Genomic DNA, 25346 nt, shown 5'->3' with positions numbered 1-25346 from the left:
TCCTCTTGCGGCCCCTGGGTGGCTCAGTTGGGGAAGCGTCCGACTTCAGCTCAGGTCATGATCTCGTGGTTTGTGAGTTCAAGCCCCACGTCGGCCTCTGTGCTGACAGCTCAGAGCCTGGAGCTGCTTCAGATTCTGTGTCTCCCTCTCTATGTCCTTCACCTGCTCTTGCTCTGTCTCTCTCTCAAAAGTAAAGAAATAAACATTAAAAAAAAAATTTTTTTTTAAAGATTTCTGGTCCTCTAGGGATGCCTGGGTGGCTCAGTTGGTTAAGCAGGCAACTTCGACTCGGGTCATGATCTCACACTTCGTGGGTTCGAGCCCCACATCAGGCTCTGTGCTGACAGCTCAGAGCCTGGAGCCTGCTTTGGATTCTGTGTCTCCCCCTCTCTCTCTGTCCTTCCCCAACTTGTGCTCTTTCTCTCTCAAAACATTTAAACATTTAAAAAAATATTAAAAAAAATACTTCTGGTCATGTAGAAACAACAAACACCAGCTGATCAAAACAGGGTCTCTGCTAAGGATTAAGGGAGACTTGAACTGTTATGTAAAACAGCATCAGGACAGAATGAGGGTAAGGTACTGCAAAACCCCAAGAGTCGGTTCCTCTTTAAACCTTGTGCCCTTGGCCTCAGCCTCGTCTGGGCCCTATCCGTTGCTGAAACACAGAAAGAAACTTAAAATTCTTAACTGACAAGACAGCTAGTTAATATTAGTACAAACAGAGACCGGCACAAGGGACCAAGACGTAAGGAATACAGACGAGGGTACAAAAACACCTACCTACCAAAATCAAAGGATATGGTTATGACCTAGGAAAACAGATCAGAGAACCTATTAGAGTCCAGAGATAGGACCATTTACAAAAGACAATCTAGTAAGTGAAAAAGATATTTCAAATCAATAGAGGAATCATTACCTGTTCACAAATCACAATGGCAAAGTGGTTAGCCACTTGGAAACTATGCAGTTATATGCAAGTGTAAATTACACATGGATTACAGAAGTAAATGTGGAAAAGAAAATGATAGAAATATTAGAAGAAAATATAGAATATGTTCCTGAAAAAGAATCAAAGCATGTTAAAAAAAAATAATAAATTGGACTTCTTCAAATTTAGCAACTTATGTGCAAAAAAGCCACCATCAATAAAGTTAAAGCATAATTAACAGGTGAGAAGCAAATGCTTATAACCTATGTAAGAAGCTAAGGATTAACGTATAAAATATTTTAAAAATTCTTCCCAATCAGTAAGAAATAAACATTCTGATACAAAGGTGAACAATTTATAGGAAAAGACAAACAGCCAGTAAACATACTAAAAAATGTTTAACCCAGTCAGTATTCAGGAAATCACAATTTAAAATCATAATGAAAATTCATTCTCACCCATCAGACTTGCAAAATATTAAATTAGAAAATATCAACTGCCGACCAGAGTATTCCTCTTACGCAATATTGTAAAAGCATCGAGGAACACGTCCGTTCTTGGTGGCTACCTAGCAGATTTAATGAGCTGATGGAGGCCGTTGGGGAATGGAAGCGACTTAGGGCAAATTTAAAAAAAATGATTTTTCACAATAAATAGTAAATTTAAGGAAAACATACATCCTCCAAAAAGCCGGGGGGAAATTTTTGTCAAAAGCCAGATTAATTCAGAAAATCACAGATATTTACTAAAACCAGACAGTAGTTACACACCTTAACACTGGGGTGTGAGGCCCTGCCCTAGCATGCTGGGTGCATGGTACGATCCCAGACAGCAATTCTTTACATCAGAAATAGAAGATAAGCCTGCATCCCACTTTCGCAGTGAGTCACGAATCCGGGGACCAGGGGCGCCTGGGCGGCTCAGTCAGTTGAGCGACTGACTCTTGACTTCAGCTCAGGTCATGATCTCACAGTTCGTGAGACTGAGCCTCACGTTGGGCTCTGCCCTGACAGCACGGAGCCTGCTTGGGATTCTGTCTCTCCCCCTCTCTTTCTGCCCCTTCCCCGCTCACGTGCGTGCGTGCCCTCTCTCCGTTTCTCTCAAAACAAATAATCACGGAACTCAAAAAAACAGAACAAAACAAAAAGAATACGGGTACCAGAAGTCAGGTCAGGAAATTGTAACTTTCAAGAGAAAGCCTTCCAGAGAAAAACCATGAAACAAGAAAAAGAGAGAGGGAAAGAGCAGCATAAAGACTACATTAACTGTGCTACGTAGACACAGCACAGCATCTTCTGTTCTAGACACAATAAAACCTCACCAGTGAGCATGGAGGCTGAGCTTCTAGTTCCCTCGCCTTCTCAGCTCACAGCCTTGAAGAGGCACTACCACAGGACAGAATCCTCGACAGCAGCGACAGTGAAGACAGTGGCGAAGAAAAGTTCTGGCATCTTAAGGGGAAAATTACATTATCTTCAGAATGAAAATAAAACTTTTCTTTTGAAAAGTTTAAAACGGAACTGCTGCCTTAGAGTCAAAGATGTAAGTGATGACACTATCCCGCCATGTGAACGTGTCGTCATAACGAAAAGCCGTCAAGCAGCCATACTGCCACTGAGTGCCATGTGAGCTCCGAGGCGGGACGCCGCTGCACTCTAGGGGCCTCGCTGAGAGCTCTAAGAGACTCACAGAATGCATGTTAACATAAGGCTCGAGACGGGCAAAAAAGAAAAGAGGGCATTCTACACACAAAAAAAGAGCGAAAGAGTAAATTCCAAAGGCACACGTCAGCAAGAATCATCTCAAAAAGACAGGTTACAAAAGGTAACAATAAAATGTCACGTAGGCATAGACTTTAACACTTCCACTGAAGCGTGACATCCACGGAGAAGCACACACGGCACTCGTAGGTAGAGGACTTCGTGCACAGCAGTCAGGAAGAAAGTGACATCAGCCATCCTAACGTCTCCCCTGAAGCCCTGCCCTATTACCATTCCTGCTTCGACCCATTCCCACAGAAGTACCGCTCGCTGATTTCTAAGATTAGAGATCAGTTTTTCCTAGGGTTTATTCATATAACCGAATCATACCGCATGTATCCTTCTCTGTGTGACCTTCCCACGCACAAAATAATGCATGTGTTTAATGGATGTATTAGTTATCCACCAACGTGTAAGTAACTGTCCTAAAACTTAGAGGTTTAAAACAAGAAATGTTGATCATCTCTCAATTTCTATGGGTCAGGAATTCAGAAGGAGCTTAGCTAGGTGGTTCCAGCCCAGATTCCCACGAGTGAGTGCACAATCAAAATGTCGGCCAGGGTGACAGTCACCTGAAGGCTCTGGGGCGGGAGGATCACTTTCCAGGACAGCGCACTCGGGTGCCTCAGCTCTTTCACTGCGTGGACCTCCCCGCAGGGCTGCAGTGTCCCACGTGACACTGGCGTCCCCCAGAGAGTGAGCAGAGCGACAAAGCAGAAGGCACCGCTATGCCTGGTCACACACTGTCCCTTCCACCACACTGTACTTTGTCGCTTCCACCATACTACTTGGTTAGAACGGAGGCTGTGAGTCTGGCCTTCACTTAGAGGGAGAAGAGCAAGGCTCCACCTTTTGAAGGACGGAGTGTCAGAACAGATGTGGACAAATTTTTAAACCACCATGATGGATGAATATAAATAGAGAAAATGCATAAAACCGTAAATGGAAACGAGTCACCGATTTCAGAATAACCGTTCGCTGGCGTGAACTATAACTGGGGCCAGAGAACGGGCAGCAGAAAAGGGGACTGCCTTTCGCTACACCTGCACCATGTCACCCCTGTACCTGCTTTCTACTGCTGCATAACAAGTTACCACAAACCGGGTCTAACACAACACACCTTCAGAGCCCCACAGTTTCCCGGGTCAGGGATCTCGGCTCAGCGTCTGCGGGGCTGAAACAGAGATGTTGGCTGACCAGGCCCGCATCTCGAGACACGCTAGGAAGCAATCTGCCTCTAAGCTCCCCTCGGGTGTTGGCAGAACCCGTTTCCTTGTGGCTGCAGGACCGAGGTCCCCATTTTCCTGCTGACTGTTGGCGGGGTACTCTCGTGAGCTACTTGCGATGGGGCCCCGCCCACAACATGGCAGTCTGCCCCTTCGGTGACGGCAGTGTGGCATCTACTACTGCCTCTGGTCTCTTTTACAGGCCCATCAGTAGGGAGGGTTTGTCCAGGAAAAAGGGCCTTAACTACATCTCAGAAATGCCACACGGAATGACCTACTTCTGGGAGCAAGGCTCCATCCCGCTGGGGTCCTGCCTGCACTCGTGCACTGCGGAAGCACGAACCCCCACACCCACACAGTGGGCGCCTGGGTGGCTCAGTCGGTTAAGCGTCTGACTTCAGCTCAGGTCACGATCGATCTTGCAGTTCATGGGTTCGAGCCCCTTGTCGGGCTCTGCGCTGACAGCTCAGAGCCTGGAGCCTGCTTCGGATTCTGTGTCTCCCCCTCTCTCTGCTCCTCCCCTGCTCATGCTCTGTGTCTCTGTCTCTCAAAAATAAACATTAAAAAATAAATAATAAAAAAAAAAAATGAAAGAATGAAGCCTGTTTATGTCAGGCCCGGAAATTTAAGCTTCAATAGCTTTACGATTAATCTGCCCTGGACCGTGGTATGTCAGTAAAACATAGAAAAGTTTCCTCTTCCTGTCAAACTGAAAATATTAATACAAATCAGAATTGGAGGCATAGAGAAAGTACAAACTGGAAAATGTCAGTAAGAAATTCAGTTTCAATGAATTACTTATTTGGGGACTTAACCTCCGTGTCAGACGAAGACACAAAATTATTAAATATAATGATACTATAAAATTTTACTGAAAGGATAAGACAAAACCACATGACTTCATTTTCTTCACACTTCTCTAACCATAACCTTCAGGGATTGCTCCTAATTAAGAACATAGTCAGTGAACCATCTGTCAATTTTTTGATCTATTGATATTTTAGGTTTTCAAGGATTTAAAAACACCCAACAATTCTAAGCAACCCGAATTCAGTAAGACTGTTTCTTCTAAAATCAGTGTCCTACTTAAGCACATAAAACCACAAAATAATCTGAAAGAACGTAATGTCTTCTAAACAAGGCGGGTCAGCGATGCTACGTACCTGTCCTGTCATACGACGCAAGCCTTTTCTTCTTAACTTTTGGACAAGCGTTAGTTGGGCCCTTTTTCTCCTTTGATACCTCTTTCTTCTTATGAGGAACTGGCTTTGAAAGCTCCTGCAGAGTTCTACTTTCTTGAAGGTACTCTGAAAACAAAAGCATCATTAACTGAGTAACCAGCACGCGCCATACACGATGGCAGGGCCCGCTACGTGCCAGGCCACGCAGGAGATCACAGTGCAATTTCCGTCTCTAAGAGCACAGGCTCCGGGTCAGACGGCCCAAGCTCCACGCGCCCTTCCGAGCTTCCCTGCCCAGTCCTGTGATTTACTCTGTGAGGAACCGTCCCCCTCCCTTTCCTCACCTGGGAAACGAGGACTGTTCCAGGGAGAACCTCGGAGGGCGTTAGAGGCTGAAGCCGGTTCCTACGTTTAAAGCGCATGGTAAGTGCTTACAAAGACCAGTATTAACTTTATTGTTACAATAAACCTTTAAAATGCAGAATGCTCCTGTGAAATCTACAACAAAAGCTTTTTTTTTTTTTTTTTTTTTTTTTATTTTTATTTTTGGGACAGAGAGAGACAGAGCATGAACGGGCGGGAGAGGGGCAGAGAGAGAGGGAGACACAGAATCGGAAACAGGCTCCAGGCTCCGAGCCATCAGCCCAGAGCCTGACGCGGGGCTCGAACTCACGGACCGCGAGATCGTGACCTGGCTGAAGTCGGACGCTTAACCGACTGCGCCACCCAGGCGCCCCAACAAAAGCTTTTTTTTATTAACTGCGGTTTAGTAACAAGGCCAGAAACAGATACAAATGCAGAAAAGTCACATTTGGCCAATTTCCCAGATTCCTTCTATGACTCACCTGACCGGTGGGATCTCAGCATGAAGAAGGCAGAAATTACTGAAAATGCACTTTTCAAAAGCAAACAAATTATACATTTTCTCCTTGATATGATGAAAATGTATGTAGTGTGGTGAGCCTCCAGTTAAGTAGGGAATAAGGTACGATAATTACACACAACACAAAATGAGTACAAGCGACACAGCCGGTAAGTTCCGTTTCCACCCAAGTCCCAAGTCAGAGGAGACAGACAGACAGACAGACAGAGAGAACATCCCATGTGTAGAGTCAGAGACCACACACCCATCCGGCCGGAGGAATCACATGTGGAGGAGGGTAAGGACTTTCACTGCGGCGGGGACAGGGCTGGGGAGGAGAGAGGTAAGAAAACACAAGTACCGTCCAGGGGGCCACGAGAACGTCTGTGGGAAAGAGCCGTGAAACCTTCCCTTCTCCCCAACATCGAGCCCAGGAGTTTCTCACACTCCTGTGCCTTAACTGAAACCCGGTGATCACCCAGACGTCACGCACACGCAGCCCTCTCAAGCAGTGGTCGGTGACAGTCCTGCACCCCGTGTGCCTCAAGCCTGGAAAGGGCTCATTTTCATCCCCGCTCCCACTTCCACTCCCGAACCATTACGTCTCACCCCCTTAAACAAGACCCTACGCCCAAAACTCATGCCTTCTCACTACGTCCTACTCTTGCACAGCTCACGGACATCCACCGATGAATCTGGGGCCCAGGCTCCAGCGAGGGCCTGTTTCCCCAAATCAGACCTGCCATCTTTCTGGCATCTGATACAACACCCTGGCCCGCTCCCTGAACATCCTCACCTCTAGCCCGATCACAGCCCAGCACCTGCCATCACCTGCCTGTCTCCTTCCTGCACACTTAATACTCCCAGCATCACGTTTTTAACTTCACCAGCACCTCCAGTTCATGGCCCCATCACTGATGATCCATCATCCCTCTGTTTATTTTCCTCTTTCTCTCTATCCAGCTGAAATTATGTCGCCAACACGCTGCACCCTCACCGTCCTTTGATCTCATCTCCGTGGCAGAGCAGCGGCCCTGGACGAACCCAACTCTGCGTGCTCGACGTGCCCACGTCCCGCAGCCCAGTGCCGTCACACAAAGGCCCACAATGAGTGGATCAGTAACTCCCGAAGGTCACCTTTATTAATCACAACCTGAAATCCCGGTCTGCCTGGCTGACTTGCCCTTCTGGCTCATCAGTGGCTAGAATTCCTCCATGCACCTCAAACCTCTGAACCTCCACCTTCCGCTCTCTACTCACCTGCTCTTCATGCCTACTTCCCGGGGAACACAAAGGCATTCGGCGGGAATTCTCTCAACGTGCCACGACTACCCAAGCCAACGAACCCACACCTGTGCCCGTCTTTCCCTCCTGTCCCTTCTGACTTAAATAAGGGGGGTGTGTTTCTCTTCCCATCCAAACCAATCCTTTCCGCCTTTTGCCCACACCACCCCCTCATGCCTACACTATTAACGATTCTTCTCTTCCTCTGTGTGTCCAGCTCCCAGCATGAATCACCTCGTCCTAGACCACACTCCCCTCCAGTTGACCATCTCTATCTTGCCTTCCGTCACAGACTTCTGGAAAGAGTTGCACGTCATCAGTATTCTGTTTCTTCATCTTCTGCCACTTCTTTTTCTCTTCTGGGCAGGTTCTGGACCTCCACTCACACAGCACTCCTGCTACTGACCCTTCGGGGTTACTACTTCAATGCACACTTTCAGCCCTCATTTTACTCACCAGTATCATTACTTTCAACCTCTCCTTCCTTTTTAAGCTATAATTGACAAATAACATCAGGTTGGCTTCGGGTGCCCAACACGATTTGATACTTGTAATATATTGCAAATGATCACCACAAAGAGTCTAGCTAACATTCATCACCACGCAGTTACAATTTCTTTTCTTGTGATGAGAACCTCGAAGATTTACTTTTAGCAACTTTCAAATGTGCAAGACAGTATCATTCACAGTCACCATGCTGAACATCACATCCCCACAACTTGTTTATAACTGGAGTCTGTACGTCTGACCACCTTCACCCATTTCACTTGAGTCTTCGTGTGTGTGTGTGTGTGTGTGTGTGTGTGTGTGCGCGCGCGCGTGCGCGATTCTTCCTAAAGGTCTTTCAACTGTTTATCCTTTCAAAGAAACATCTCTTGGTGTCATTAATCTTCCTATTGTCTTTTTAGTCTCCATTTCATTTATTTCTGCTCTGATTTTCATTATTTCCTTCCTTCTACTGACTTTTTTCTTTTCTACTTCAAGTGTAAAGTTAGATTGAGATTTTTCTCACTTAATCGAAGTAGGCCTGTACTGCTATGAACTTCCCTCTTCTAACTACTTTGCTGTATCCTGTAACTTTGGTATGCTGTATTTAGATTTTCATTTGTCTCAAGGTATTTAATTTTTTCTTTGGTCCTTAGTTGTTCAGTAGCACACTGCTTAATCTCCACATGTTTCTGTATTTTCCAGTTTTCTTTTTGTAAATATTTCTAGTTTTTTGTTTTTTACCATTGTGACAGGTAAGATGCTTGATATGATTTCAATCTTCTTATAGTTACTGAGACTTGTTTTGTGGCCTGCTGTATGATCTATCCTGAAGAATGTCTGTCCCACGTACACACATGTCCCATGTACACACGTGTAGTCTGTTGCTTTTAGATGAAATGTACTACTACATCTGTTAAATCCATCTGGTCTCACACGTTAAGACCAAGGTTTCCTTATTGTTTTGGAGTATGAGTTTTGTTTTTGTTTGTTTTGTCTGGATGATCTAACCACTGATGTAAGTAGGATGTTAAAGTCCCCTGCTATTACTGTTTCACTATCTATTTCCATTCAGGTGCCCCTATGTTGGGTCCATATTTACAAACGTTATATTCTCTTGCTGTATTGAATCCTTTGTCATTATATATTGACGTCTCTGTCTCTTATTACGGTCCATTACTACCCCAGCTTGCTTTTTTCTGGTTTCCATTCACATGGAGTATCTTTTTCTATCCTTTCATTTCAGTCTGTGTGTGTTTGTGCAACTGAAGTGAGTCTCCTGTAGGCAGCATATAGACGGGTCTTGTTTCTTATCCATTTGGCCGCTGTGTATTTGTTGTTTGGAGAATTAGTGCATTTGTAGTTGAAGTAATTAACGATAGGAATGGACTTAATGCCATTTTGTCAACTGTTTTCTGGTTGTTTTGCAATTCCTTTGTTCCTTCTTCTCTTGCCCTCTTCCTTTGTGATCTCATGGTTTTCTATAGTGTATTCTTACATTCCTGTCTATCTTTTGTGTATCTACCATAGGTTTTTGCCTCGTGCTTACCATGAGGCTTACATAAAACAACTTATAACAATCTATTTCAGTTGATGGCAACTTAGGTTTGAATGCATTCTAAAATTCTACACTTTTCCCCTCCATCCCACATTTTTATGTCTTTGATGTTCACAATTTACTTTCTTATCCTGTGTATTGATTAACAACAATTCGTGGCCATAGTTCTTTTTGCTACTTTAATCTCTTAACCTTCATAAGTATTCTGCATATAAGTGATTAACCCACCCCCTTTACACTAGATTATTCTGACAGACTGTGGATGCACCTCACTACGCTCTCTGATCTGTGGGACAGATGGCCCGTAAGAGCTATTTCTCCATTTGTAACAGTTCAGCAGGACTCACATGTGCGAGCCCCATGGTCACCGGGCCCAGGAGGTCAAAAGGGGTCTCCTGGGTGGCAGACACAAAACTCAGGGTGCCAGACTAGTGCGCCAGCTCCCCGCCCCAGGAGAGTCCAGTGACCCAGAGTGAGATAGAGGAGAGCACCCCCCACCAGATGTGCCCACTGGGCTCTGTCCCCCGAGGGTATCTCAGTGGGCCCTCATATGTTCACCAAAGAAGCCTGCCCTGTAGGCTGAAGCTTCAGGACAAGACAACAGACCCCTTTCTCAGAAGGACTGTGGGTCTCTTCCAGTCTGCTCAGTCTGTGCTGGGCCCTGGGTGGAGCCAGGTAAGAACTCCACCCTTATAACAGTTCTATGGGACCTGCAGTGTAAGCCCCTCTGGCCACCGGTCAGGCCATCTAGAGGTTCCCCCCAGGGCAGCAGCCACGAAACTCAGGGCGCCAGGTGAGCATACGTGCTCCTTTCTTGGAGATGCTGGGGCCCTGGAGCATGGCACAGGGAGAGGGTCAGGACGGCACCTGCCAGTCTCCATTTTTGGAGAGCATTTCAATAGGGCCCTGGATGTCAGAAGCCTGACTCTCAGAGCTGAGCTTTAGGATAATCTGATAGGCCTCGTTCACTGAAAGGCCGGGAACGTTTTAGTCATTCGCTCGCCTGCCTGTGCGCTAGGCCCTGGGGAGGGTGACCGCTAAGTCCTTTAAGAATTGTTTCTCAGTTCCCTGTAGCCTTGTAGGTGTCCTGGATCAAAGCCCCTGGACTTCAAAGCTCATCTCTCAGGGATAGGCCTTCAAAGTTGGGGTGCCCAGTGTGGCTCAGGGAGAGGCTCAGGACTGTGAGTCCCCTCCTGGATGTGGGCTACGGGGGCCGTGGGCGGCGATTACGGTGAGACTGTGCCTCAGTCTCTCCTACCCATTTTGATGGGGCTTTTCCCTTCATTCCCCAATGTGCAGTTGATGAGCTAGTTTTGGGGTGTTTTCCGGTGGAAACGGTCACACACGTAGCTGTATACTTGGTGTGCGTGCAGGAAGAGGGGAGTTCAGGATCCTTCTACATCAGCCATCTTGAACCGGGACCCACTCCTTCGTGCCTGGTAGTTTTTTCCTCTGGCTTCTGTGACACCACGTACTCATCCTCTCGCTCATCATTCCATCTAGCCTGGCTCTGACCATCCCCACGAGTCCATTACAGCCACCCTCCTTTATCCGGGTCATCGCTGCTCCAGTTCTTCGGTCCCGCTTCCGTCTCACTTCGTACTCTCTCCTTTGGGAATCTCGCCGCGTCCACGGTCTAAGTTGCCACCCACATAACTACTCCAAGTACATCGTCTCTGCCCTGGCTTCTCTGAGCCCCAGACACATATATTCGGTTGCTTGCTTGACATCTCCCGGAGTGTACCAAAGGCAGTTCAAATTCCGCGTGTCCCAAATTGAAATCACAATCTGCTCCCAGCCCCCACAGACCGACCCTTCTTCAGGGAGAACAGCACCACTATTCGTTCTATCAGACAAGCCAGAAACCTAGCTCTCACCTTTGACACCACCTCTCTCTCACCAACCCACCACCCTGACTGATAATCCTACCTTCAGAACAGCCAAAGCCTCGGGGCGCCCGGGTGGTTCAGTCGCTTGAGCATGCGACTCTTGACTTCAGCTCAGGTCATGATGCCAGGGTTGTGGGATCGAGCCCCGTGTCAGGTCCTGTCCTGAGCATGGAGCCTGCTTAAGATATTCTCTCTCTCTCATTTTCTCTCCCTCTGCCCCTCCCCCTGCTTGTGTGCTCTCTCTCTCTCTAAAAATAAAAAAAAAATGGAGAAAAAAAAAAAGAATATCCAAAGGCTCCCTGTATCAATTCTTCTTCCCCTCCAGTCTATTCTTCAATCTGCAGCCAGAGTGATCTTTTCAAAGTAGAAATCTGATGTCAGCTCTTTGTTTAGACCCTTGCCGTGGCTCTTGTCTTCGCAAGATAATGACCTGAATCCTTGACACAGCCAACAAGCTGTTACTTTGCCTGGCCCCTGTATTCCTATCCAGCCTTGTATTTCTGCCCCCCGTTTACTGAGGAAAGTGACGAAAGGGTCACAGCTCTTCCACTTTTCACTCTGCTGGGGCGGAAGCTTTGCCAGCCCTGCGGACACTTAGCTATAAGGCCCAGCACTCTAGGAGCGAGACAAGTACCGACGTGGGGCCGGGGAGCTACAAGTTAGATGTCTCCATGCGATTACCTCGATTTTAATTTTTAGTTTTCATAAAGCAGGAAGCGTAAACAAGTGAGAGAGGCTTCAGGTTGAACCGCAACAGGGTAAACAGACGCCGTGGGCAACGAGAGGCAAAGCTAAAAGCAGGCCAGCTGGCACCAGGTGGTGCGGAGTGCCCCACGGATGCTGGGGACCATGGCTCAGGGAACAGAACCCACACAGACAAGGGTGCGAGAGCGTGCTGCAAAAAGGCTTACCAGTCCGAGAGGGAGAGCAGGGAAAACCGGCAATTAAACCGAGCAGCGCTGAAGTTTTGACAACCCGGGAGCAGAGAAGCGGGAAGGGCGGAGGATGCTGGTATCACAGAGGCTGCTGGAGGGAGAAGGGGGCCACGGATGGAGACCAAAGAGCAACCTACACAAGGTGAGGACATAAAAGAGCTGTGGACAGGGCGCCCAGGGGGTCAGTCGGTGAAGCGCCCGACTCCTGACTTCGGCTCAGGTCGTGATCGTCCGTGCATTCAAGCCCCGCGTCAGGCTCTGTGCTGACAGCGTGGAGTCGGGAACCTGCTTCAGATTCTGGTCTCCCTCTGTCTCTGCTCCTCCCCCTCTCGCCCTCGGTCTCTGTCTCTCTCTCAAAATGAAAGTTGAAAAATTTAAAAAAGTTTAATTTATTTTACATATGGTTAATGGCAGAATTTGAGACCAGCAGGAAGACTGGACCAACGGAGGCGTGTGGAGGAGTAATCAGGGCCCCCACAGACAAAGCGACAAAGGAGGGCACGGCACAACCAGAGGTACGGGGGCCTTCAGGGAATGCTGAGCCAACTTAAGAGTCCTTGCCTCACAAAAACCCCCAAAGTTACAGAAACGTCAGATTTTCTCGGTGGTGGCAGCGAGATCACTGTTGTTATTTTGATTACGATGACAGCATTTAGATTATGTCCCCTTTAAGAGGCAAGCTCTCTATCTGACGATATTACCAACTGCCAAGACTAATGAAACCCATCAAGTACCAAACCTCGTATTCTGAAAGCGAACTAGTATTTCAGCGTACTTTACTTGTTTTCTCAGTTTACGCTATTGAAATTTCTTCCCGTCTCCGTAAAAGAAAACATAAATTGACATGCCTGGATAGTAATCTTGATAGATTTCTTCTGTCTGTCCTGACTTCAAGGCTACAGAAAACGTTTCAAGTGTCTTATATTTTAAGGTTTCCTTTGCTGCTGCTTTAGCTGGTTGAGTCTCTGATGATGTGTCGTCTCCATACTCCTGTTCCTCGTATTTCCGAAGCCTGATGTGACAAAGAAAGTCAGATGGCGTGGTCAACGTTCTCTAGGACTTGACGCTTAAATCTTTATACTATACAATATAACATCTATCCTTTCAAACAATTTTTGATAGACCCTCTAAAAAGTAGATCTGAACAAGGAGAGTCTACCTAGTTAAATGCAAAAGAGACCTGATATTATTGTTGAAATTTTAACGCTGGAAAGGACTTAAGAATCCTCACCTAACCTAAAAGATGAAGAACTGTGACCCGATTAGCGGCAGAGTGAGGTCAGAATACAGTTTCCTGGAATTCAGTACCCTTCTTTATAAAACAATCACCCACAACCACACTTATTGAGATTCAAACCAAAATCTTTTCACAATACATTAGCCAACTGCCTGTTTGTAAATGCTGGAAAACCTTTTCATAAGAACCGAATTCACAATCACTGCCTACAAATGACTTACACCACAGACCGTGTTTTTACGAGGCGGAGGAAATTCAGGGTTCTGTAGATCCTCACATACTGCTCGGTGGGAAACAGTAACTACCAGTAGAGTAAATGAAAACACTTAATCACCTGAACAAGAAGGGAAGTTTCTCGCAAAGACGGAGCACGACCTCTCTATACTTACTCATGGATGCTTTCCTTAGGTGTTAAATCTTCCTTGAGTGTTTTGAGTCCCCTTAATTTAAAAACTCCTTGAACAGTTTCCTCTTCATTGAAATGTCAGTCCATACCCTCTGTTCGTTTTTTATACTGAATCGCATACCACTTTCTTAACAACGCTTAGTTCTTTATGCACTTTGGATAGTAACCTTCTGCCATTTTATATGTGCTGAAGATGTCTTCTGGTTTGGTCCTCTCACTTCCTTGATGAAATCTTCACAAATGTAAGTTCTTCACTTTAATATAAGCTAATTTATCTATCTTTGTCTGTATGATTTGTGTTTATTCTTAAGAAATCTGCCCTTACTCCAATCTTGACAATATTCTTGTACTATTTCCTAACAGTTTTAAAGTTTTGCCTTTTACAAGTCTTATACATCATATGTTGGTTCTTAAATCCCTGAGTTTTGGGTATGATGTGTGGGGCAGGCCCTCCCCCCCACACTCCCACAAGGATCTGTGATGCCACAGCACCATTATCGAACACCCCCGTCCTTCCCTTCCCTGACCTGTAACAACAAGTCCGTGTTACTCAAAATGTATATACCATTATCCACCTGTTTCTTTATTTGTATTGGTTTCTCCTTGTTTCTGTATCCCAGTGCTTTAATTGCTAGAGTTGTGACAGCTGTAGGGTAAGACTCCCAGCTTTCTTTTTCTTGAAGAGTGCTGACACACTCGTGGCCCTTTGCTTTTCTATACAAATTGTGTTGTATTCTCAATTATATTTTGTAATTTTCTCCATTAAGGTCAAACATATAATTTCAAAAATGATTTTTTCCAGGTACTGGATTTTTCATTACAATTACAAATGGTAGTTATGATTTATTTACATTTTCAATCTATCACTGGAATGAAATTCACTTACATAAATTGATTTTAATCTAGCAGTCTTGCTAATTTAAATTCACTTATTAATTATGAAGCTTTGTAAATTCTTTTCTACTTTTTTCTAGACATCATTTATAAATGATTATGGTTTCTCCCTTTTTAAACCTTTCAGCTTTCATCTCCTTTTGTCCTCTTTTTTTTTTCTTGTCTTACTGCCCTAGGACCTTTTATAGGCTGTCACATAGAAGTGGCAATAGCAAATATCCTTGTCACTTTTCTCAACTTACAAGGAACACTTTTAGCTCTTGACCATTAAAAATATTTGCTTCAGATTTTTGGTAAATGCCCCTAATCATGTAGTTTGCAACAGTTTTTATCATTAACAGACAATGCATGCATTTTATCAAATGCTTTTCTTCCTTTGATCTATTAATGGTAATTGGTATCGATGCATTTTCTAATGTTCAACTAACCTTGCACTTCTGAGATGAGATACTCAATTTGATCTTGGTGTATCATCTACTTTTACAAGCTGCTATAACCTGTAGGTTATAACCTGTAACCTATAACGCATCTAGGGTTTTTTACTTCTCAGGTTGTGAATGAAACGGACTAGGAAGATTATGTCCTAACTCAATTTAGGGACTATCTTCTCTTTTTCTGTTCTGTGGAAGAAGTTGTGAAAGACTGGACTTATTTTTTCTTGAATTTATGTTAGAACCCATAAACCTGTTAGAAACTCAGAAACTCTGGGAATGTGCCTGAGCCTGGTATGTGTGTGTGTGTGTGTGTGGGGGGGGGGGGTCAGTCATGATTCATAACTACGAATGCGACAATTTTAGTGGATAAAAAGTTCATCTTCCCTATTACCTATTGAGCCTATTTTGTTCATACCTTTCCTAAAAATTTGATATCGTGTTTCAGACTAACTGCCATTGAACAGTTAATTTACTCAGCTTCTCTGCAGATCTTCCTGTACCCACCTAGGCCACCCCCCCACCCCCACCCCCAGATGTGCCTGTTGGCCATCTGGATGTCTTCTTTAGAGAAGTGTCTATTCATGTTTTCTGCCCATTTCTTCACTGGGTTATTTGTTTTTCGGGTGTGGAGTTTGGTGAGCTCTTTATAGATTTTGGATACTAGCCCTTTGTCCGATAGGTCATTTGCAAATATCTTTTCCCATTCCGTTGGTTGCCTTTTAGTTTTGTTGATTGTGTCCTTTGCTGTGCAGAAGCTTTTTATCTCCATGAGGTCCCAATAGTTCATTTTTGCTTTTAATTCCCTTGCCTTTGGGGATGTGTCAAGTAAGAGATTGCTACGGCTGAGGTCAGAGAGGTCTTTTCCTGCTTTCTCCTCTAGGGTTTTGATGGTTTCCTGTCTCACATTCAGGTCCTTTATCCATTTTGAGTTTATTTTTGTGAATGGTGTGAGAAAGTGGTATAGTTTCAACCTTCTGCTTGTTGCTGTCCAGTTCTCCCAGCACCATTTGTTAAAGAGACCGTCTTTTTTCCATTGGGTGTTCTTTCCTGCTTTGTCAAAGATGAGTTGGCCATACGTTTGTGGGTCTAGTTCTGGGGTTTCTATTCTATTCCATTGGTCTATGTGTCTGTTTTTGTGCCAATACCATGCTGTCTTGATATGACAGCTTTGTAGTAGAGGCTAAAGTCTGGGATTGTGATGCCTCCTGCTTTGGTCTTCTTCAAAATTTCTTTGGCTATTCGGGGCCTTTTGTGGTTCCATATGAATTTTAGGATTGCTTGTTCTAGCTTCGAGAAGAATGCTGGTGCAATTTTGACTGGGATTGCATTGAATGTCTAGATAGCTTCGGGTAGTATTGACATTTTAACAATATTTATTCTTCCAACCCATGAGCACGGAATGATTTTCCATTTCTTTGTATCTTCTTCAATTTCCTTCATAAGCTTTCTATAGTTTTCAGCATACAGATCTTTTACATCTTTGGTTAGATTTATCCCTAGGTATTTTATGTTTCTTGGTGCAATTGTGAATGGGATCAGTTTCTTTATTTGTCTTTCTGTTGCTTCATTATTAGTGTATAAGAATGCAACTGATTTCTGTACATTGATTTTGTATCCTGCAGCTTTGCTGAATTCATGTTACCAGTTCTAGCAGACTTTTGGTGGAGTCTATCGGATTTTCCATGTATAATATCATGTCATCTGCAAAAAGTGAAAGCTTGACTTCATCTTTGCCAATTTTGATGTGCCTTTAATGTCCTTTTGTTGTCTGATTGCTGATGCTAAAACTTCCAACACTATGTGAAACAAGAGCAGTGAGAGTGGACATCCCTGTCGTGTTCCTGATCTCAGGGAAAAAGCTCTCAGTTTTTCCCCATTGAGGAATGATGTTAGCTGTGGGCTTTTCATAAATGGCTTTTATGACGTTTAAGCATGTTCCTTCTATCCCGACTTTCTCGAGGGTTTTTATTAAGAAAGGATGCTGAATTTTGTCAAATGCTTTTTCTGCTTCGATTGACAGGATCATACAGTTTTTATCTTTTCTTTTATTAATGTGATGTATCAGGTTGATTGATTTGCAAATGTTGAACCAGCCCTGCATCCCAGGAATGAATCCCACTTGATTGAATTCATATAATTCTTTTTATATGCTGTTGAATTTGATTTGCTAGTATCTCATTGAGAATTTTTGCATCCATATTCATCAGGGATATTGGCCTGTAGTTCTCTTTTTTTTACTGGGTCTCTGTCTGGTTTAGGAATCAAAGTAATACTGGCTTCATAGAATGAGTCTGGAATTTTCCTTCCCTTTCTATTTCTTGGAATAGCTTGAGAAGGATAGGTATGATCTCTGCTTTAAATGTCTGGTAGAATTCCCCAGGGAAGCCATCTGGTCCTGGACTCTTATTTATTGGGAGATTTTTGATAACTGATTCGATTTCTTCGCTGGTTATGGGTCTGTTCAAGCTTTCTATTTCCTCCTGTTTGAGTTTTGGAAGTGTGTGGGTGTTTAGGAATTTGTCCATTTCTTCCAGGTTGTCCAGTTTGTTGGCATATAGTTTTTCATAGTATTCCCTGATAACTGCTTGTATTTCTGAGGGATTGGTTGTAATAATTCCATTTTCACTCATGATTTTATCTATTTGGGTCATGTCCCTTTTCTTTTTGAGAAGCCTGGCTAGAGGTTTATCAATTTTGTTTATTTTTTCAAAAAACCAACTCTTGGTTTCATTGATCTGCTCTACAGTTTTTTTAGATTCTGTATTTTTAATTTCGGCTCTGATCTTTATTATTTCTCTTCTTCCACTGGGTTTAGGGTGCCTTTGCTGTTCTGCTTCTATTTCCTTTAGGTGTGCTGTTAGATTTTGTATTTGGGATTTTTCTTGTTTCTTGAGATAGGCCTGGATTGCAATGTATTTTCCTCCCAGGACTGCCTTCACTGCATCCCAAAGCATTTGGATTGTTGTATTTTCATTTTTGTTTGTTTCCATATATTTTAAAATTTCTTCTCTAATTGCCTGGTTGACCCATTCATTCTTTAGTAGGGTGTTCTTTAACCTCCATGCTTTTGGAGGTTTTCCAGACTTTTTCCTGTGGTTGATTTCAAGCTTCATAGCATTGTGGTCTGAAAGTATGCATGGTATGATCTCAATTCTTGTATACTTATGAAGGGCTGTTTTGTGACCCAGTATGTGATCTATCTTGGAGAATGTTCCATGTGCACTCAAGAAGAAAGTATATTCTGTTGCTTTGGGATGCAGAGTTCTAAATATATCTGTCAAGTCCATCGGATCCAATGTATCATTCAGGGCCCTTGTTTTTTTATTGACCGTGTGTCTAAATGATCTATCCATTGTTGTAAGTGGAGTATTAAAGTCCCCTGCAATTACCACATTCTTGTCAATAAGTTTGCTTATGTTTGTGAGTAATTGTTTATATATTTGGGGCTCCCGTATTCGGCGCATAGACATTTATAATTGTTAGTTCTTCCTGATGGATAGACCCTGTAATTATTATATAATGCCCTTCTTCATCTCTTGTTACAGCCTTTAATTTAAAGTCTAGTTTGTCTGGTATAAGTATGGCTACTCCAGCTTTCTTTTGACTTCCAGTAGCATGATAAATAGTTCTCCATCCCCTCACTTTCAATCTGGAGGTATCCTCATGTCTAAAATGAGTCTCTTGTAGACAGCAAATAGATGGGTCTTGGTTTTCTTATCCATTCTGATACCCTATATCTTTGGGTTGGCGCATTTAGTCCATTTACATTCAGTGTTATTATAGAAAGATATGGGTTTAGAGTCATTGTGATGTCTGTAGGTTTCATGTTTGTAGCGATGTCTCTGGTCTCACAGGATCCCCCTTAGGATCTCTTGTAGGGCTGGTTTAGTGGTGATGAATTCCATCAGTTTTTGTTTGTTTGGGAAGACCTTTATCTCTCCTTCTATTCTAAATGACAGATTTGCTGGATAAAGGATTCTTGGCTGCATTTTGTTGTTGTTGTTGTTGTTCATCACATTGAAGATTTCCTGCCATTCCTTTCTGGCCTGCCAAGTTTCAGTAGAGAGCTCTGTCACGAGTCTTATCAGTCTCCCTTTATATGTTAGAGCACGTTTATCCCTAGCTGCTTTCATTTTCTCTTCATCCTTGTATTTTGCCAGTTTCACTATATGTCATGCAGAAGATTGATTCAAGTTACGTCTGAAGGGAGTTCTCTGTGCCTCTTGGATTTCAATGCCTTTTTCCTTCCCCAGATCAGGGAAGTTCTCGGCTATGATTTCTTCAAGTACACCTTCAGCACCTTTCCCTCTCTCTTCCTCCTCTGGGATACCAATTATGTGTAGATTATTTCTCTTTAGTGCATCACTTAGTTCTCTAATTTTCCCCACATACTCCTGGATTTTTTTATCTTTTTCTCAGCTTCCTCTTTTTCCATAATTTTATCTTCTAGTTCACCTATTCTCTCCTCTGCCTCTTCAATCCGAGCTGTGGTCACCTCCATTTTATTTTGCAGCTCATTTACAGCATTTTTAGCTCCTCCTGGCTGTTCCTTAGTTCCTTGATCTCTGTAGCAATAGCTTCTCTGCTGTCCTTTATACTGTTTTCAAGCCCAGCGATTAATTTTATGACTATTATTCTAAATTCACTTTCTCTTGTATTGTTTAAATAGTTTTTGAGCAGTTCGTTAGCTGTCGTTATTTCCTGGAGATTTTTTTTGAGGGGAATTCTTCTGTTTCGTCATTTTGGATAGTCCCTGGAGTGGTGCGGAACTGCAGGGCACTTCCCCTGTGCTGTCTTGCATAACTTGCGTTGGTGGGCGGGCCGCAGTCAGACCCGATGTCTGCCCCCAGCCCACCGCTGGGGCCACAGTCAGACTGGTGTGTGCCTTCTCTTCCCCTCTCCTAGGGGCGGGATTCACCGTGGGGTGGCGTGGCCCATCTGGGCTACTTGCACACTGCCAGGCTTGTGGTGCTGGGGATCTGGCGTATTAGCTGGGGTGGATCAGCAAGGTGCATGAGGGTGGGAGGGCAGGCTCAGCTCGCTTTTTCTTCCGTGATCTGCTTCGGGAGGGGCCCTGCGGCACCGGGAGGGAGTCAGACCCGCCGCCGGAGGGATGGATCCGCAGAAGCACAGCGTTGGGTGTTTGCGCAGTGCAAGCAAATTCCCTGATGGGAACTGGTTCCCTTTGGGATTCTGGCTGGGGGATGGGCGGGGGAGATGGCGCTGGCGAGCGCCTTTGTTCCCCGCCAAACTGAGCTCTGTCGTCCGGGGCTCAACAACTCTCCCTCCCGCTGTCCTCCAGCCCTCCCGCTCTCTGAGCAGAGCTGTTAACTTATAACCTCCCAGACGCTACGTCGCGCTTGCTGTTGGAACACAGTCCGTCCGGCCCCTCCGCTTTTGCCGGCCGGACTCGGGGCCTCTGCTTTGCTTTGCCAGCGGGCTGCCCCTCCGCCCCGGCTCCCTCCCGCCAGTCCGTGGAGCGTGCACCGCCTCTCCGCCCTTCCTACCCTCTTCCGTGGGCCTCTCGTCTACGCTTGGCTCCGGAGAATCCGTTCTGATAGTCTTCTGGTGGTTTTCTGGGTTATTTAGGCAGGCGTGAGTGGAATCTAAGTGATCTGCAGGACACAGTGAGCTCAGCGTCCTCCTACACCGCCACCTTCCTCCCCCTCCTACTCCCCAATTTTCTATCTCTACCTTTTCATTCCTCTTTCTGGAGAATTTCCTCAGCTTTACTTCTGCTATTAAATATTTAATTTCCAAAATATATTTTGCCTCCAAATGTTCATTTTTAATTCTCCCCTTGCTGTTTCCTCGGTCACCTGACGATCCACGATAGGCTTCTGTGATTTGAGTTTCTACCAAGCTATAAACTTCCCTCCCATGGTCACGGGTCACCCATTTGTGTTTAAGAATCCTCACCGAGATCAAGCTGTGGGGCCACTCTTCATGCTCTGGTGGATGCTGTCAAATGGCAGATTTCACTGTGGGATAATCGGAGGCTTTCCCCACTGGCATTAGGTGTCGATCTTTCCTGTTGGCTGGTCAGTTTCCCAGAGGACGCTTTTCTTACCTTTGGCTGTGAGTGTTCTCAGAGGCAAGCGGAGGAAGAATACCAAAGTCGCCTCTGACCCGGGGACAGTAATCTACCCTCAGCTGGGTCTGCGGTCCCCACATCCCGAAACTCTCCTATCGGAATGAAGGAAGAAACACTCTCCTGGCTGAGTGGGGTGAACGAAGGGCACCTGCCTTCTACCTGCTGCTTCTACAAACCCCCAAGCTCCTGCTCTCACTGCCACTGCCCCCTCAGCCCCAGCATGCTCACCGAGGGGAGGGGAGGGGAGGGGGGGGGAAGAGGAGGGGCGGGGAGAGACGCAGGGGTGAAGCAGCTGCTTCCGGGCTTCGCCTGCCGCCGCCTGGGGTGTGCTGTGTCCTCTCTGCGGAATCCGTAGTCACTTAACCGTGTCTCTGGTCTCCCAGAACTCCTCCGGTGTCTCCCACATGCTCTTGTCTCCCCCCTCCGTCCTTTGTGGGTTCGTTCCTTTGTAGTCTCCTCCTACCAGCTCAGTGGGATTTCAGGAAGGAGACCCTGAGCCCATCAGCGTTTCCTTATTTTCTTCCCGAGTGGATGCTGATCCGAGAGGAACGTGAAAAAGGAAAACACAGGGTCCCTCCAACCTCCTCTCCACTCTGCGCTGCCTCTTCCGCTCCGAGCTGTCGTTTTCTATCCACCATCGACACCAACAACTAACCACCTGTTGCCTTCCCGGGGCTTTTCAGTTTTTGGTCACTTTCTCATTTCCATCAACTCCTCTCTCACTTTTTGGCACATCCAGGATTGGGCTGGGGAAGGAGCGAGGAGCCGGGGTGAATCCGCCCGTCCTGCCGGCACCACGCCTAAGGACCACTCCGTCATAAAGGCCGGCACCATCATCCGATCCTCCCAGGACTCCTCCCAGGACACTTGGCATTTTTCACTGTCAGAAGGGCTTACCGCTAGCATACAGTATTGAAATTTTAACTTGGTTATATCTTATTTTACCTTGCTTTTGTGTTGCTTTTCTCCTGGTTCATGTCTTCATCTGTCATCATCTCAATGGGTATATTTTCGATATTTTTTTTTCTAAACAGGACTCTGAAATAACAGGCTGCAAAATATACATTCATGTTATCTTTTAAACATAAAGGATGCTTTCACAGCTATGACTAGCAGTTTCAAACCTGCATATGTGGTTCCCATCCTCCCACTAGGCTTAATTTAACATCTCCATGACCTTCAAGTATTTTCTCCGAATCGCAGAATTTCCTGACCCTTCACGAGGCTAGCTATTCCTCTCAGGGCAGTCTCTGTATTCTATAACATCCTCTAAGGCAGCTTTTTCCTCCTTACAAAGACGGGTTTGTGTGCATATAATTCCAATTTCCCTTCAACTCCATACTAAAGGTAATTATAAGGTTTAAGAGCCTCCCTCAGGAAGAATCATCAGAAAGAACGTAGGGTAGTCAACATCACCAGTGGCGAAGCTATTAAACTCGTTCACCATTCACTAAGTGCTAAAAGGCCATATCCATACACGACCAGCATTCTTCAGACAGAACAAAAGGGAGCGGGTTTTGAAATAAGAAAAAGAAAGGCTTGTTTTCTGATTCCTGAGGGAAATCTAACAAGATCCAGAAATCTTCCAAAAAAGGATGATGTTCTGTCCAGGCGTGGAAGTATACTGTAACTAAAGTTAAGGCAAGATGTTAGCCTAGAATCCATGTAGGGTGGAAAAAGCTTTAATTGTCATGTGACTCAGCATCAGACAAATCAACTATGACTGCAATAGGCCAGAGGCAAGAGTAGTTCTTACTGGAATAGAAAGGACAGAGAGTTCTACACTAGCTATGAAGCCAACAACAGCAGTATCAACACGGGACAGGTCTATCTGGTGATGAGACTCAGAGTGTAGAAATCAGACCCAAAGAGTACCAGGAACGGCCACAGAAAGATCATTTACTGCAACCAAGAACTGAAGGCTACAAATTTGGGGCCCACACTTGAGACAAGGAGACGAATCCAAGGGAGACTCCCACTAGATTCAAAAGCATCCCTGAATCAAACCCATTCTGGATTTGCAACAGAATAGAGGTCGGCAAAATTTTTCTAAAAGGCCAAAGGGCATTTTAGGCTTGTGGACCAGAAGGCACAAATCAAATATGTTACTTACGTATTAGTCATACAACAAAAGATAAAACAAATTTCCACAAATGTTTTATTGATGAAATTCAATGTACAAAAATAGCTGAGTATAAGTGTTTTTTAATACAGCCTTTTTTTTTTTTTTTTTTTTTTAGAGAGAGCAAGCGAGCACGAGCGGAGGAGAGGGGCAGAGGGAGAGAGAGAGAATCCCAAGCAGACTCCTTGCTCAGCGCTGAGCCCAATGCAGGACTCGAAGGGAGGGGATATTGCCGTACAAAATATGGCAATAAAGAAAACAAAGGTAAGAGCGTTAAACTCATTCCACGACCCTGGAACCGTGACCCAAGCCAAAATCACAAGTCAGATGCTCAACCAACTGAGCCACCCAGGCACCCCAATACAAACCTTTTAATGAAGAAAATAGAATTCTTTTGAGAAGGACAACATTTTATGTGATTGGGATTCAAAGTTAGTGTTACCTATCATCAAACTGCTTGTCATTATTCCTTCATAAAAACCATTCTCAGCTTGTAGACATAGAAAAACAGGTGGCAGGCCAGATTCAACCAATAGGCCATCGTTTGCCAGCCACCACTAGAGAGGAGACATCAGTCCCAACAGCTACTTTAACTGTGGAGTGGCTTATACTTTCATGCCATCACCATCACCACCAAACATTAAAAAAAAAAAGAGGAAAGTTGTTCAATCTCACTCTTAAACAAAATCAAAATGAGTTGGTAAAAAAAAAATCAAATGAGTTATTCTTTTTTCCTAGAAGACAAGTGAAAAAATCAAGTCAACCTCACACTTCTCCACAGCAACATTCAAATGCCAGAACATTTCCTCAGGAGAAAAGAGTGGCTTAAGAATTTTATCAGAGCCAAGTTTTCGTGTAAGTATGAAGCTAACATTTTCACACGTGCAGAATTCAGTGAAGATATCGTCCACGGACCTTTCTTGTAAAAGGTATGCAATAATTTCTGCATAGAGATGAAGGCAAAAATATGGCAATAAAGAAAACAAAGGTAAGAGCATTAAACTCATTCAAGTATAGAATTAGGTCAAAACAACTATTGGACGTATGATTACAGAACCGAACACTTTTGTACAGGAAAAATAGTATAAGTACTGAAAAAAATCAAGAGGGGGAGAAGAGAAAGTAAATGGAATATTAGAAGCATGAGTGTTCTTCATCTTTCAAATACACAGGTCAACAGCCACTACTTAAACCTGATAAATAAGAGAAGTCTAACTATATTACTTAAAAGTATAAAGATACCCACAAGAAGAGCTAAAATTATAATACATGCAATAAAAATCTGGGAGTATGAGGTGCCAGTTAAGAATGTAAATGCATGAATTATGTTCTAATTTCTTCATTTCACAACATGGAGTCAACGGATGATACCTAAAGTGCATAGATAACAAAATAAAGGTTAAAATATATTCTATGTCATAAGTCTAGAAGAACTGGAATAATGCATGAACCTTTCAAAATATCAGAAGCAAAACACAACTCTGTGTTTACACAAAACAGGGATTTAAAACACCAAAAAAATAAACAAAGGGTAACTGTGGTTGACTTTAGTAGGCTGCCCATATAATATTCAATCCCTCCTTCCCTTTCCCAAATAGTACCCACCTTTTATTTAGGTAGATCTGAACAAATTATCAAGGGATAGAGATGGAAAAAATGAGGGCAGGTTAAACAGTAGAGACGGCAGAATGGTAAATCTGACATAACACTCATCAGGAGTCTGGAAGAAGAGAGATAATGGGGAATATAATGACCGAGAGTTTTGCAGACACTGATCTACAGTTTCACAGAGTTCCACAAATTCTAACGCATATGTTCATATATATATGAACATATACATATATAAGTGTACACATGCACGTGTACACACACCCCTTCAACACAGTGAAACTGTAGAACACCAAAGACAAAAAGGAGATCCTAACAGTAGCCAGAGACAGATTACTTAAAATGAGACTAAGTATGAACTTCTTTATAGCACACATGCGTGTGCACACACGCGCACACACACCCCTAAAACAACAGTATAACATCTCCAATGTTCTAT

At 44.3% G+C, this 25346-nt stretch overlaps 1 protein-coding gene across 3 annotated transcripts in view; it reads right to left on the bottom strand.

Moving 5' to 3' along the window:
* DNAH14 (dynein axonemal heavy chain 14) overlaps nucleotides 1-25346 on the bottom strand; it is a 326351-nt gene that overhangs the window by 285850 nt on the left and 15155 nt on the right. For all 3 annotated transcript variants that reach the window (XM_058701177.1, XM_058701178.1, XM_058701179.1), the window contains exons 2-4: nucleotides 22123-22228; nucleotides 12961-13124; nucleotides 5081-5224 (exon numbers count right to left, since the gene is read on the bottom strand). In XM_058701177.1, coding sequence (XP_058557160.1) covers nucleotides 5081-5224; nucleotides 12961-13124; nucleotides 22123-22228 — 414 coding nt within the window. The remainder of the gene's footprint in view (nucleotides 1-5080; nucleotides 5225-12960; nucleotides 13125-22122; nucleotides 22229-25346) is intronic.

Source organism: Neofelis nebulosa, chromosome 15 (assembly GCF_028018385.1).
Source record: "Neofelis nebulosa isolate mNeoNeb1 chromosome 15, mNeoNeb1.pri, whole genome shotgun sequence".
Classification (NCBI taxonomy): Eukaryota; Metazoa; Chordata; class Mammalia; order Carnivora; family Felidae; genus Neofelis; species Neofelis nebulosa.
This window is presented reverse-complemented; position numbering and strand designations above follow the sequence as displayed.